The sequence below is a fragment of the Sinocyclocheilus anshuiensis genome, unplaced genomic scaffold, assembly GCF_001515605.1.
Source record: "Sinocyclocheilus anshuiensis isolate Anshui unplaced genomic scaffold, SAMN03320099.WGS_v1.1 scaffold1142, whole genome shotgun sequence".
In the NCBI taxonomy this organism is placed as follows: Eukaryota; Metazoa; Chordata; class Actinopteri; order Cypriniformes; family Cyprinidae; genus Sinocyclocheilus; species Sinocyclocheilus anshuiensis.
The window spans coordinates 1016990-1030816 of NW_015536577.1; the positions used below are offsets into that span (position 1 = coordinate 1016990).

The 13827-nt window shown below is 38.6% G+C and overlaps 1 protein-coding gene across 1 annotated transcript in view; it reads right to left on the minus strand.

Annotated features, from left to right (window-relative positions):
• Window positions 1-2708: 2708 nt before the first annotated feature.
• LOC107702634 (metaxin-1-like) overlaps window positions 2709-13827 on the minus strand; it is a 21906-nt gene continuing 10787 nt past the window's right edge. Inside the window, exons 3-7 of the mRNA XM_016505014.1 lie at window positions 12107-12243; window positions 7981-8163; window positions 4481-4557; window positions 4222-4379; window positions 2709-3267 (exon numbers count right to left, since the gene is read on the minus strand). Of these exons, the coding sequence (XP_016360500.1) occupies window positions 3056-3267; window positions 4222-4379; window positions 4481-4557; window positions 7981-8163; window positions 12107-12243 (767 nt within the window). The 3' untranslated portion in view covers window positions 2709-3055. The remainder of the gene's footprint in view (window positions 3268-4221; window positions 4380-4480; window positions 4558-7980; window positions 8164-12106; window positions 12244-13827) is intronic.

Here is a 13827-nt window from a genome sequence, read left to right on the forward strand (position 1 = left end):
GAAGAACCAGGACATTTTTTAATATAACTCCGATTGTATTTATCTGAAAGAAGAAAGTTATATACACCTAAGGTTGAGGGTGAGCAAATCATGGGGTAATTTTCATTTTTGGGTGAACAATCCCTTTAAGCTTATTTTAATATTTTGTCAATGTTTTGTAGCGTCTACTAAGGGAAACCGTTCCTGTTAGCTCACTGTTGCTATGGCTACCTCCTCAGCACTAGCTTTTGTTTGGCGCCAAAATACAGACTTTGACTAACTCGTAAATAGGCCATGCGAATGAATGAAAACACAACAACTTATTGGTTAGCCTACATGTCAATTAAAACATTGTAGTATTTTAACAGGGATGTCGCTAGCTAGGAGGCCTAATGCAATAAACTGTACAAGGGGCCCAGAAAACCTAGCAACTGCATTTAAGGACCTTTTATTTTCGGGACGGGGCAAAGGTAACTGTGTGTATATACTTGACTTGACAAATGTGGAAATGACTAAATGTAATTACATTACAAACCTTATCAAATGAATCTGCATATACTGTAATATGGACATATGAACACAGATGTCCTATTAGTCACCACACGTCTAGTTCATCACATTAACTATGCACATGTTCCACTAAAATCTGCCAAACAGAAGGCCACCGAATAGCCTACTCATATATATATATATATATATATATATCATTTTATCATTTGAAACCTAACAAACTTGAAATGTGCTCCTTGGAGTGTTATCTTTCTTTAAAACGCATGCCACTTAGTTTAAGATTCAACGCAACTTCATAAACATGACAAAAATAGTTTAGTAAAACAGCTCTGCCATCGATTGCTTCAACCAAACTGAAAGTGACCTTGGTTGACCCACCACTGTGGTAGCAATGTTGAGTCTTTCTACTGACATCTGAAACACACTTACGTTACATACAAAACACAGACATCTCAAAACCCAGGGAAAGTGGGCAGCAGCCATTTTCAACTAAATTTTGAACTTGACGCTACACACACAGCAGCATAATTGGAACAAGTCTACCAAAACGAATTCTGATTAAGATATGTCTGAAGCTTATAGAACAATAATAAAGTTAAAACACATGCAAGCTGTGTAAACAACCCTCTTTATCCTATGATATTGGACACACTGATGACCTGATGTTCTTAATGCTGAAAGAATCCAGAAAAAAAGAAAATGGTCTTCAAACTGAAGTTGCTATAACTGTTAAATACGGATTCAAAGTACACTCATGTTGATTCCTTTTTTATTATTTATAGACTAGCAAAATACAGAAGATGAACAGCAGCATTTGTACCAAACAAACATTGTGCAAGTTTGAATGCATTGTGCATTTACAGTTGCACCAGTGACTGACAGTAAAAGTGGAAACCTCTTTGAGAAGGAAACAAAATGGACAACCCCAGTGTGCCTTGGGTTTCCGGTGAGAGACTGGGACGGAGAAGCACAGCTGTATAATGGCTACAGACTCCGACGTAACTGCAATGTTTGGCATGAAATAATAAAGTTGTCCTCAGCAGTTCTCAGGAGAGCTTTAAAATCTGGCTGATTTATAAAGCTCTGGGTCTCGAGTCGTCAAAGAGCTCCTAGATGGTTGGTTTAGGATAAGAAGTCTGACAAGTTCACTCTGTGTGATTTCTGCATTGCGTTGGAAACATTAATATAGCTTGACAGTATGTTTAGTCAGCAGGACAGCATATCAGGTCACTGCAACAAATTAATGTAATATTTACACGCTTGTCTAAAAGTGTTGAAGCGTAATGGTGCAGCTGTTAATGTTTCTTCCTAATGGTATTCCTAATTTTCAGTCCGTTTCCCCCTTATGAAAATTAACCATGGTTTTACTACAAATAAAACCAAAAAAAACATGGTTTTTGTTGTTAAACCATTTGGTAGCCACAAATTAACCATGGTTTTGCTAAACTAACCATAGTTTAACCATGGTATTTGTAGTAAAAGTAAATGGTAATCAATCTGCCTAAAAAACATGGTCACTACACTTTTACTATAATAAAATCATGGTTAATTTTTGTAAGGGCCACGATGATGTATATATGATGTATACAAGCATGGATTGCTATGTGAAAAGTAGTACTGATAAAATGGAGCACAGACCAATTTTTTTTCATATTAGTATTTGTCTTTTTAAAGGGGTCCTATTATGCTCTTTTACAAAGTCTTGATTTTGTTTTGGGGGTGTACTAGAACAGGCTTTGGTTAGCTGGGCCACTGTGTGTTGTGATTGGTTAGCCGGGCCAGTGCGTGTTGTGATTGGTTAGCCGGGCCAGTGCGTGCTGTGATTGGTTAGCCGGGCCAGTGCGTGCTGTGATTGGTTAGCTGGGCCAGTGTGTGCTGTGATTGGTTAGCTGGGCCAGTGCGTGCTGTGATTGCTTAGCTGGGCCAGTGCGTGTTGTGATTGGTTAGCTGGGCCAGTGTTTGTTGTGATTGGCTACGTCCCAGTCGTCGATATTTGTGATATCACAAATCCCGGAAAATATGCGTTTTAGTCCAAACGAGTCGTTCGTTGTAGTTTTTGAAAAGTGATTTCTGTTAAATAAAATATCTCCTTTTGAAGTGGACTTTGAGCTTTGTAACTTAGCAGATCTTTTTTATGCTCAAACAGCAACATTACAGACTAACTAAAGTTGAAAAAGTGAAAAAGCATAATAGGACCCCTTTAACATTTAAGATAAATGTTACCCAGATGGAGTGGCATGTTTACTTGAATGCAGATCAGAAGATAAAACACAAAACTGTGAGACATCTTTTAATGACCTGAAAATCAAGTCAAAATTCCTGCCTGTACGAGACCTGACAAAATTACAGATCACAACTATTATAGTAACAATTATATTAACAATAATTAAAAGCACCAATATGGGGCTCGCTTGAGGCTACATCAAGTGAGCGATTCTGTTAAGAGCACACACGTGCATGATGGGAGATTATAAAGAACTGAGGTAATAGTGTGTGCAGCTTCACTCTGAATGGCAGGTGAGCGATAATGTGCGCTTGTTGTCCCATCCCATGTTTCCTTCTCTACTTAGTCCTCATCTTCTTCATCTCCATCATCACGACCTGAGTTCTTCAGCTGTGGCTGCTCACGCTTGATCGTAACGATCCCGGTGAGGATGGCGTAACCCAGCATGGCTCCCACAGCGAATAGAACCGACAGAATCTGGTTACGCCGCATGTGGGGCTCGTTGTCGAAGTCACTGCTATCAGGCTGAACATGAATCTTGCGACCTGGTGCCTCTAAAAAAGGAAAGTATACAGTTTCAGTAAAAAAAGCTTAGGGTTAGTTGAGTCCTCTCTTTATATGAACAAAACTCAGATCCCTTTAAGTGGACCAAAAAGTAAACTGAATGAACGGAACCCCATTCACATTAACCCAGGTCCAAAAAGATGGCTCAGATATAATTTTAGCTCATTCAGTTGTTTTCATTCACATCAAAGTTTTTTCGAACCACATTAAATTAAATGACCAATACTGTTAATAATTACAAGAATAATAATTGCAATTAATTTAAGTATTTTGAATTAAAAGTTTTATTATTAATATTAGATTCTTAATATTTACTACTACTAAGAATAATAATTAAGTTGAGTTTTAAATAATAACAATAGCAATGATAATACATATTATCAGTTGTAATAAATAAATATATTCACAATAACAAATAAAAATATGAAATAATTACCTTTATGTTATTATTATTGTTGTTGTTGTTATTCTATATTAAACAAAATGTATTATTATTATAAACAATAATACATATCAAATAAAATATAAATACAAAACATACATAAAACTTAATTTAACTTAAATTAAGGTTATTATTATTATTATTTACTGTTAGTTTGAAACAACAGCAGCAACAACAACACCATCAACAATTATTATTATTATAATTACAACAATTAATATTATTGTTGTTGTTTAAATTAACCTTAAATAATAATAATAATAATAATAATAATAACAGTTGTTAATAAAGAATAACTATTAAAAATTAAGTTTGTTTTTATTATTATTTATATTATACTCATAATATTTATACTATTACTAAGGTTAATTTGAAAATAATAATAAATAATAAAACTTAATTAAATTAAAGTAATTATTTTGTATTTTTATTTATACTATTACTACTACTACTAATAAAAGAGCAAAATGTTTTTAACGCAGTATAAGATGACAATATGCACCTCGTGCATCAGAGGGGAAGTAGAGTGCTAGGATGTTGGTGCAGTACTGCTGCAGGTTGTTCAGAGAGTTGAGGTGCTGCTGGAGCTTTCCATTAGGCAGTTTGATCTTCAACAGAGGAGCCAGGTGTGCAAACACATATGCATCCAGCGATGAGGGACTGCAAGCACATGAAACATCATGGTCACAGATGCACATTATCTCACACACAAACACGTACATACACAAATTACACAATTACACACAACTGGTGTCGCTTACGAGTCTCCAAAGAAGAACTTCTGTGACCCCAGTCTCTGCGATAGGAGGGTCATACATTCAAATGCATCACGATAAAGCTACAAAACAGAAACACAAACACAAAGATTAAGTTTAATTTTCCAAATACAATCTATCATAACTGCTTGCAGTATTTTCAAAAAGGACATATGTATCTGTCTTTGCTCATTACTGCCTCTTCCATAGCCTTCCTCTAAAGCCACCAAAGCAGTGATAACACAAAGACATGTTGCTATGGCAACAAGTCATCTGACCCAATTCTTGTGTAATGTTCATTGTGTAAACATATGATGGACATCCAGCAGAACAATCCAGGAGTGTCTTTGAAACAAATGTAGACCACCAACAGACTGTCAAAAATAAAGTCTACATATAGAAATGGCCCTCTAATGTGTTCTCATGGTTTGAATGTAGCATCTTATGTTGACATCATAAACTAAAATAATCTCCTGATGACATATTTGGATTTTGGATAAGCTTTTACTTTAGCATACAGTATACCTTTATTATACTGCCTTGTTAAATAGTGTAAGCATTTTAGAAAATAATTTAACTGATTAAATTGTTAACTGGAAATTAGTTATAAATTTGGATTACAGCTATGGATTACAGGTAATAATATTGTAAATAATGTTCAGTTTATTGCACAGACCAATCGTTTCACTTCATAAGACCTCAACATATCGTCAGGAGCCACAGGTATTCACAGGTCTTGCCTGCATATGCTTTTTTGATTCTCAAAGTGACGGTAGCCATTGACTTGCAATTTATGAATCACCAAGGACCATGATTTCAGCTAAAAATATTCTTTACTGTTCTACTGAAGAAAACAGTAGACTGTTCTACAGTAGGGGCGTGCAATATTTATTGTACGGTAATATCGCAACTGTTGTTTTAACGATGTGTGAGCTGGCATTATCGAGTATGTATGAGTACTGTTGTACATGCAAAAAACAAACAAATAAATATCTTGAGAGTTCAAAAGCATTCACTGCATGATGAAGCTTATGATAATGCAGTTACAAATGCCCCTATAAATCAAGTTATGAAACCAAAAAATATCCCTGTATGGGTGTCATGACTGCCTACTGTGGCGGAGATGAGGAGACGAAGGAGCATGGAAACCAAGAGGATTAACATCAAAGGTATTTATTTATGCAAACAACGAGGAACACAGGCAGGATAACACACGTAGACTCAGGGGTAGACGATCAATACAGGACAAAGACAGACTGCACAAACTCAAACTTAAACACACAGGGAAACGAGGATGATAACTAGACACCTAGAACACATTGGAAACAATTAGGACAGGAACAGGAAGGACCAAATATGGGCATAAACACTGGGACACAGGCAGCACATGGGGAACAAAACACAACACAAGCCTGACATGACCCCCCACCACCCCCCCTGGAAGGCACATCCTCGCGCCATACAACATCAAAGGGGTGGGAGGGTGGGCGCCTTGGAGGTCCCGCAGGACAGGCTTTGCCAGTGGAGCGGGCAGCTCGGGGAGCCATGGCAGAGCAGACAGTTCAGGTTGCCATGGCGGAGCTGGTAGCTCAGGAGACAATGGCGGATCAGGGGACTCAGGAGACCATGGCGGCGCCGGCATAAACACTGGGACACAGGCAGCACATGGGGAACAAAACACAACACAAGCCTGACATGACCCCCCACCACCCCCCCTGGAAGGCACATCCTCGCGCCATACAACATCAAAGGGGTGGGAGGGTGGGAGATCCCTCAGGACAGGCTTGGACGGGATGCCCCAAGGCGGTCCCAGATCCGGGCACCATGGCGGAGCAGGCAATTCATATGGCAGTTCTCTTGAGGAGCAGGCACAGCAAGGCGCTTTCGAGAAGCTGGCACTGGAGCGAACTCAGGGGCTGGAGCTGACACTGGAGCGAGCTCTGGGGCTGGAGCCGACACTGGAGCGAGCTCTGGACTTGGAGCCGACCGTCTTCTCCTCCTTCGATTCCCCTTTAGGTTCGGGGTGAAAGGCGTGGTCGGCGGGCTTGAGTGAGCCACGGCCGGCGGGCTTGACTCGGGATCGGCCGGCGAGCTTGAGGATGCCGCGGCCGGTGGGCTGGTTCTGGCTTGGGGGCCAGACGCTCTCCAGACACCGGAGGATTCCTTCCCTCCAGCTTAGTCCCGTGGTGTCTGGGAGGTCCACGGGGCGATGGTAGTTGGCCCCGTGCCAGAACAGCGAGTTGAGGGTGGAGTCATCCAGGGCCGTAGCCGCGGCGAGCCTGCAGAACTCCCAGGAATACTCAACAAAGGGGAGATACAGGCAAGCTAGGGCGGCGAACCGTGCGGCAACTTCCATGCCGCAGGGAGAAACAGATGGGAAACAAAAAGACTTTCGAAAAAATGGAAAACAAACACGGGGAAAGGAGCGCTGCTTACTGTTCTGTTATTCGGTCCTGTATTCTGTCACGACTGCCTACTGTGGCGGAGACGAGGAGACGAAGGAGCGTGGAAACCAAGAGGATTAACATCAAAGGTATTTATGCAAACAACGAGGAACACAGGCAGGATAACACACGTAGACTCAGGGGTAGACGATCAATACAGGACAAAGACAGACTGCACAGACTCAAACTTAAACACACAGGGAAACGAGGACGATAACTAGACACACCTAGAACACATTGGAAACAATTAGGACAGGAACAGGAAGGACCAAATATGGGCATAAACACTGGGACACAGGGAGCACATGGGGAAGAAAACACAACACAAGCCTGACAATGGGTTTTTGTTTTTTATATTTATAAGATATGATATAGTTAAGCCATATCACAGGAGCAAGAGTACCATTTTCCCAAATATTAGTGCATTAGTGCGATCGCATATGTTGTATTGATTTTTATACAGCAGTTCAAAAAACAAGAAGTTAATATTGAGTGAGTTACATCATAGACACAATATTGTCAGTTTTTCTGTTTCGTCAACGAAAACAGTTCCAAACAAAGCCAGAGCAGAACATTTGTTAGTTTCAGAGCAGCGATGCAGTGTTTTGTTCCTGAATGAATCTGTTTTTGAACAAATCATTTGAGTTAATGATTCAATGATCCATTCATAAAGACAGTTGCTTGCTTCGTTTCTAAATGAACCAGACATTTTGAATGAATCGTTTGAATGAATGGTTCAATGAATCACTCATTAAGTCAGGGACTTGTCGCCACCTACTGGTGGCTTTGGTTTCATATTTATTTATCCGTGCCAGGCCAAAACTAGCCAAGGTACCAGCACAAAAACACACTCAGCAAAATATTGTTTAATTATCTTTTTTTTTTTAAATCCCCCCAAAAATATCAAGATATCTTGTTTTATCAATATCGCACACCCCAACCTACAGTATTTCTTGGATGGCCTGAGGGTGAGTAAATTAACTGCAAATATTCATTTTGGGTGAACTATCTCTGTGTGAACAACAGAACTAAAATCTTCAGTTCTTCTTCTTCCCCGCTCACCTCTTTCTCCAGCTGTTCACCGGGCTCCAGGACTGGGTCTCCCCTCACGAGCCTCAACTTCTCCAGCTGCTGGCCGTGCATGCGGTTGGGTAGCAGGAAGTTGAGAGGGAAGGAGATGTTTTCTGCATACCAGCACCGCGTAACATCCACATAGTTTTTAGAGTCTATCCACAATGTGTAGATCTACACAGAAAGAAGGGTTCAGAAACATATGAGGTTTCTCAGAACTCCACTAAGACTGTTAATGTCTTTGTTTTACAGTTTTAAACAGGAACAGAGGCTGCGCGGCACATCAGTAAACATGACAGATGTTCTTAGGGGGACAATGAAAGATCAAACACCAATATTTGAATGGTGCCATCATGCAGAGTTCAACACAAGGAGAAACTGTAACATATTTAAATGTGTGTGTATACTGGATACAATATTACGGCTTTTAATATGTATTATTAAAACAGAGCTACACTATATGGACAAATGTATTTGGTACAGCTGACAATTACACCAACAGGGACTTTAATGACATTGCATTCTAAATACATAGACATTAATATAGAGTTGTTCCCGACCTTTGCAGCTGTAACAGCTTCCACTCTTCTGGGAAGTTTTTATTTATTTATTTTTTATTTTGAGTGCTTCTGTGGGATTTTTTGTCCATTCATCCAGTAGATCATATGTGAGGTCAGGCACTGATGGCCTGGCTTGCGATCTCTGTTCCAGTTCATCTCAAAGTGTTGGGTGGAGTTAAGGTCAGGGCTTTGTGTGGGCCAGTCAAGTTCTTACACACCCAAACTCATCCAACCATGTCTTTATGGACCTTGCTTTGTACACTGGGGCGCTATGGAGATAGAATTGTTGCCTAGCTCAAAAATACATAGATTATGATTTACAACTAAATGTAGAGATTAAGAGATTAAGAAAAATTAAACATTGACAAATAAATAGAATAAGATCCACAAATACATCTTAGAGCTTCACCAACATGAATTAAATTCACAAATAAATAAAATGAGATTTGCTAATAAAAAACATTCACAAATATTTTTTGTCACAAACACAACTTTGGTTGGCATTCATTTGTGAATCGCGTCCAGTGCATTTGTAGATCACTGCACGCATTCGTGGATTTTAAAACATTTCTATCCACAAGATGATGACAAAGCCAAATGCGTGGACTCCACCCACCGTCTACTCAAGACATTCAGATACACAGCAAATAGAGATCATTATAATCAGTGATAATGTCTACACTGGACGAGGCGTGACATGAAGGACAAATCGCACATTCAATTTATTTGTGAATTTAATTCATGTTTTTGAAACTCTTAGATTTATTTGTGGATCTCATTCTATTTATTTGTCAATATGTCTCTTTACATTTATTTGTGGATCATAATCTATTTATTTGGAATTATGCAACAATTCTATCTCCATCGGACACAGTGATGCTGGAATAGAAAATGTATAACCCTGAACTGTTCCCACAAAGTTGGAAGCATAGCATTGTCCAAAATGTCTTGATATGCTGAAGCATTAAGATTTCCCTTTACTGGAAGTAAGGGGCCTATCCCAAACCCTGAAAAACAGCCTCATACCATTAGCCCTGCTCCACCAGACTTTACAGTTGACACAATGCAGTCAGGCAGGTTATGTTCTCCTTGCATCAGCCAAACACAGAATTGCTCATCAGACTGCCAAACAGAGAATCAAGATTCGTCACTCCACAGGTTTCCACTGCCCCAGAGTCCAGTGGTGGCGTGTTTTAGACTCCATCCGACGCTTGGCATTGTACTTTGTGATGTGAGCCTTGCATGCAGTTGCTTGGCCATGAAAACCCATTCCATGAAGCTCTACGCTTCCACTTTTTAATAATACCACTTACAGTCGACCACAGAATATCTAGCAGGGACGAAAATGGACTTATTGCAAAGGTAGCATCCGATAGTACCACACTTGAATTCACTGAGCTCTTCAGGGGTGCATTTCCCAAAAGAAACTATGGTCGCAAGTTCCGTTGTTACCAACATACAGGTGCATCTCAATAAATTAGAATGTCGTGGAAAAGTTCATTTATTTCAGTAATTCAACTCAAATTGTGAAACTCGTGTATTAAATAAATTCAATGCACACAGTCTTTGGTTCTTTTAATTGTGATGATTTTGGCTCACATTTAACAAAAACCCACCAATTCACTATCTCAACAAATTAAAATATGGTGACATGCCAATCAGATAATCAACTCAAAACACCTGCAAAGGTTTCCTGAGCCTTCAAAATGGTCTCTCAGTTTGGTTCACTGGGCGAAATAAATGAACTTTTCCATGACATTCTAATTCATTGAGACGCACCTGTAGTTCAACGATTCATTATTTCCAAAAACCAGGTTTAAACTAAATATTCGCGTAAAACAAATATTCGCAAACAGCATCGCAAACTTACGTAGTTGGAACTACAGCTCTGGACCTGTGGTTAGAAGCATAGTTTCTTGTTAGTACGATATGTGGACTTCAAGAGATCATGTTCTTGGGCACAATAAGCAAGCTAACATGCAGTACATTCTCTATCTTTCATTCCAGTAAATATAAATGTTTCAATCTATATATTTTAATATAAACGCGTGAGGGAACCCCGGAGTATGACACAAGAGGGAATCCACGATGAATCAAACATCAAATAAAGCAAAATGACAGGGAACCAAAAATAGTATAGTAGTCGTCAGGTGCCATTCAATACAGCAACATCTCAGAGATCTTGAATCAATTAACCAGCAGAAGTTATTACACCACCACGTGCACGTGACGTCATTAATGCCAGCCCTATATTGTTGAACCAATGCAGCGTTGGGGGAAACACATTATAAGTAACACAAGTTATGTAATCAGATTACTTTTTTCAAGTAATTAGTAAAATACCGCATTACTTTTAAATTTACAAGAAAATATCTGTGTTACATCTGAATATCACAAAAGTAATGTAATGCATTACTTTCCATAAAAAGTAACTAAGTAACACAATTAGTAACTTTTTTATGGAGTACCACAATATTGTAATGCATTACTTTTAGCTTTTCTCCAACACATGGGACGCACCCCAGAACAAACCATTTTTTCACAAATGTTTGTAAACACAGACAGCAAAAGGAAAAATTGAAATCGCATCATATGACCCCTTTAAACTTAATCTTTAAAAAACTTAATCTTACTGACCCTACATTTTTGAACAGTAGTTTTTGTTATGTTATGCTCTTCGTTCAATCACCATGACAGAATTCCAAAATAATCAATTATAAAAAAAATTATAGTTCCGGTCCTTGATTCTGATTGGTTGAGCCAAGTTCGAAGCTGTTGTAAATTACTCTACAAACATACACCTTTGTTTACGTTGTGTTGCTTGGCAACCACTTTATTCCAACCACTGTTTCTGAGGAATTACATTGTTTGTTGGAAGAATACTGTTTTTATTTATATCATTACACTTTATCTGCTCCGTTTTATTCTGTGAAACCTTACTACATATATGGAATAACCATTTTATAAAAGCAATAAGCCCCGTGAAGCCGTGGTTTACAGTGAATTTATAACAGCTTCGCGTCGTACCTAACAACGCCCCTTAGCTGTTAGAAATTCACTGTAAACCATGGCTTCTTGGGGCTTATTGCTTTATAAATAAATAAATAAAAAGTGCAAGACAATTTATGTTTGGATATATGTAGTCTGGGGGTACAGGTTTCCAGGTGTAACTCCGGATGTCATTTTTCTAAACCGAACTATTTTTCTTTAAAAAGAGCTTCAGAACAGCTGTCTTGACATCACTCAACACCGTCTCACAACCTGCTTAGCATCTGCCCATAAACTGGTTCAAGGAAAATCCTTCACCTGTTTTCTGAGGATGCAGATCTTGATTTAGATGCAGAGGAGCTTTAGGGTCTAATCCTCACCTACTGAGAGTGTGTGTGTGTGTGTGTGCGTGTGTGTGTACTGGTTTATATATCCTGGTGGGGACTTAAACCTGAATACACACAGACTCATGGGGACTCGTGTCACGGTGGGGACCTAAATTGAGGTCCCCATGGGTACAAAAGCTTATAAAGTTTTTTTGAGAAAGTAAAAATGCAGAAAAAACAAACCTGTGTGTGTGTTTGTGTCACTGGCCTCTCTCTGAGGGTTGAGAGGGGGTCGTTCACCTGCTTCCTGAGATGAATGATGATCTTACTGGGTTGGGAGATGCTTCCTTCTTCCCTGGTCTTCAGAGCAGGCAGAGTACCTGTTGGAGGAGAAAACAACTTGCATGTTAACCCTACTGGAGAAAATCTGAGAACAATTCAACACACTGCCTTAAGTACAAGCGTATTCAAACCTAAAGCCCTCCTCAAAGAGTTCAGGAAGTCAGTGGATGCTTGACCCATTGACCTGCTGAACTCTGACCCAAACTGAAAGAGGGTGTAATGGCCAGTTTAAGGTTCCCTCATACAGCATACATACACGCTGCCATTCAGTCTTTGGCAGTATAGCTCACTTTAACGGCTTCGTGTATCAGATGACCAGCGAAGCCTGATGTGATTCTGGCAGGAGTTAGGTTCAGCACTCCAGCGGTAAACTCACCTGTAGGGCTTCTCCATGGGTTGGTGATTTTGTGAACTTTAAGAGGAGCACCAGCAAACTTGGCATAGGCCTTAGAGAGCAATAGACAGAGAAAACATAGAATTAACTCATTCATGCCAAGCAACAAATTAAAAAGTCTTAAGCAACAGTGTAACAGTTGAATTCTGGAAGTGAAATCCCAAGTAATTTTATCCCAAGTACACTGAAAAACTGAAAATCATATTTTTACAGTGTATGGGAACCATTTGTAAATAATCACACCACGACCCTGTGAACAGTGTCTTTTTAGTACTTTTTGGGCTGAAAACATTTCGATTGCAGTTTTCATTCTTATAATGTGGCTTATGTTTCTCTTCATTTTAATATTAGAAAAAATGTTATCACCGTGACATTTTTTACATTTTTGCTTAAAAGTGTATTCAAGTCATTGTATGTGTGAATCAATGTTATTTTAGTATCACTGAGATTATTATGGTTTTTATTTAATTTTTTTATATTTTCCTTTTTTAGTTAAACTTTTATTAATTTTGTGCACTTGTATTAGTTTTCTGTAATATGTCTATAAAGTTGTTTTTTTTAAGATTTAGTTTTAGTTATTTTCAGTTGAGTGGAAATTAGAAATTTTGCCTTGGCAACTAGTTGCTAATAAAATAATTTTCAGGTTTTTGTATCCTATCTTATGCATGTATGTATGTATTTATTTATTTTTTGGTTAACATATTTTAATATTTCTTTTAATTGCATAAAATGAGTGTCATGTCATTGACACTAATAAAATATGTATTGCATCCAAGACTAGAAATACGTGTTTTATGAAAATCTGTGTATATATATATATATATATATATATATATATAATATATATTATGTGTATATATGAATATATAATGAAAAAATGCACTGTAAGTCTGTCATTACTTTCTCAAGTACTAATTCCATACAGTTGAGTAATAGTAGGGTTGGATCATCAGAGCATTGCTACATTGCTATTGAGACATTTATGTGGGGCTTGACGGGTAAGTCACTAATTGTGCCGTCCAAAAATGTGCTGACTTGAGTTAGTGTCTGGGAGGGTCTCATGTTTGCCAGCGGGGGGAGATCAAATCCTGGACTCACTCCAAGCCCTGTTAGTAAACAACATTTTGCAGGCAGCTGCATTAAATTGAGCGTGGAGACGTCAATTATCTTTCACGCTCAGAAGAATTTATGAAAGTCACATCTCTGAGTAAAGACAAACCTGGGGAGG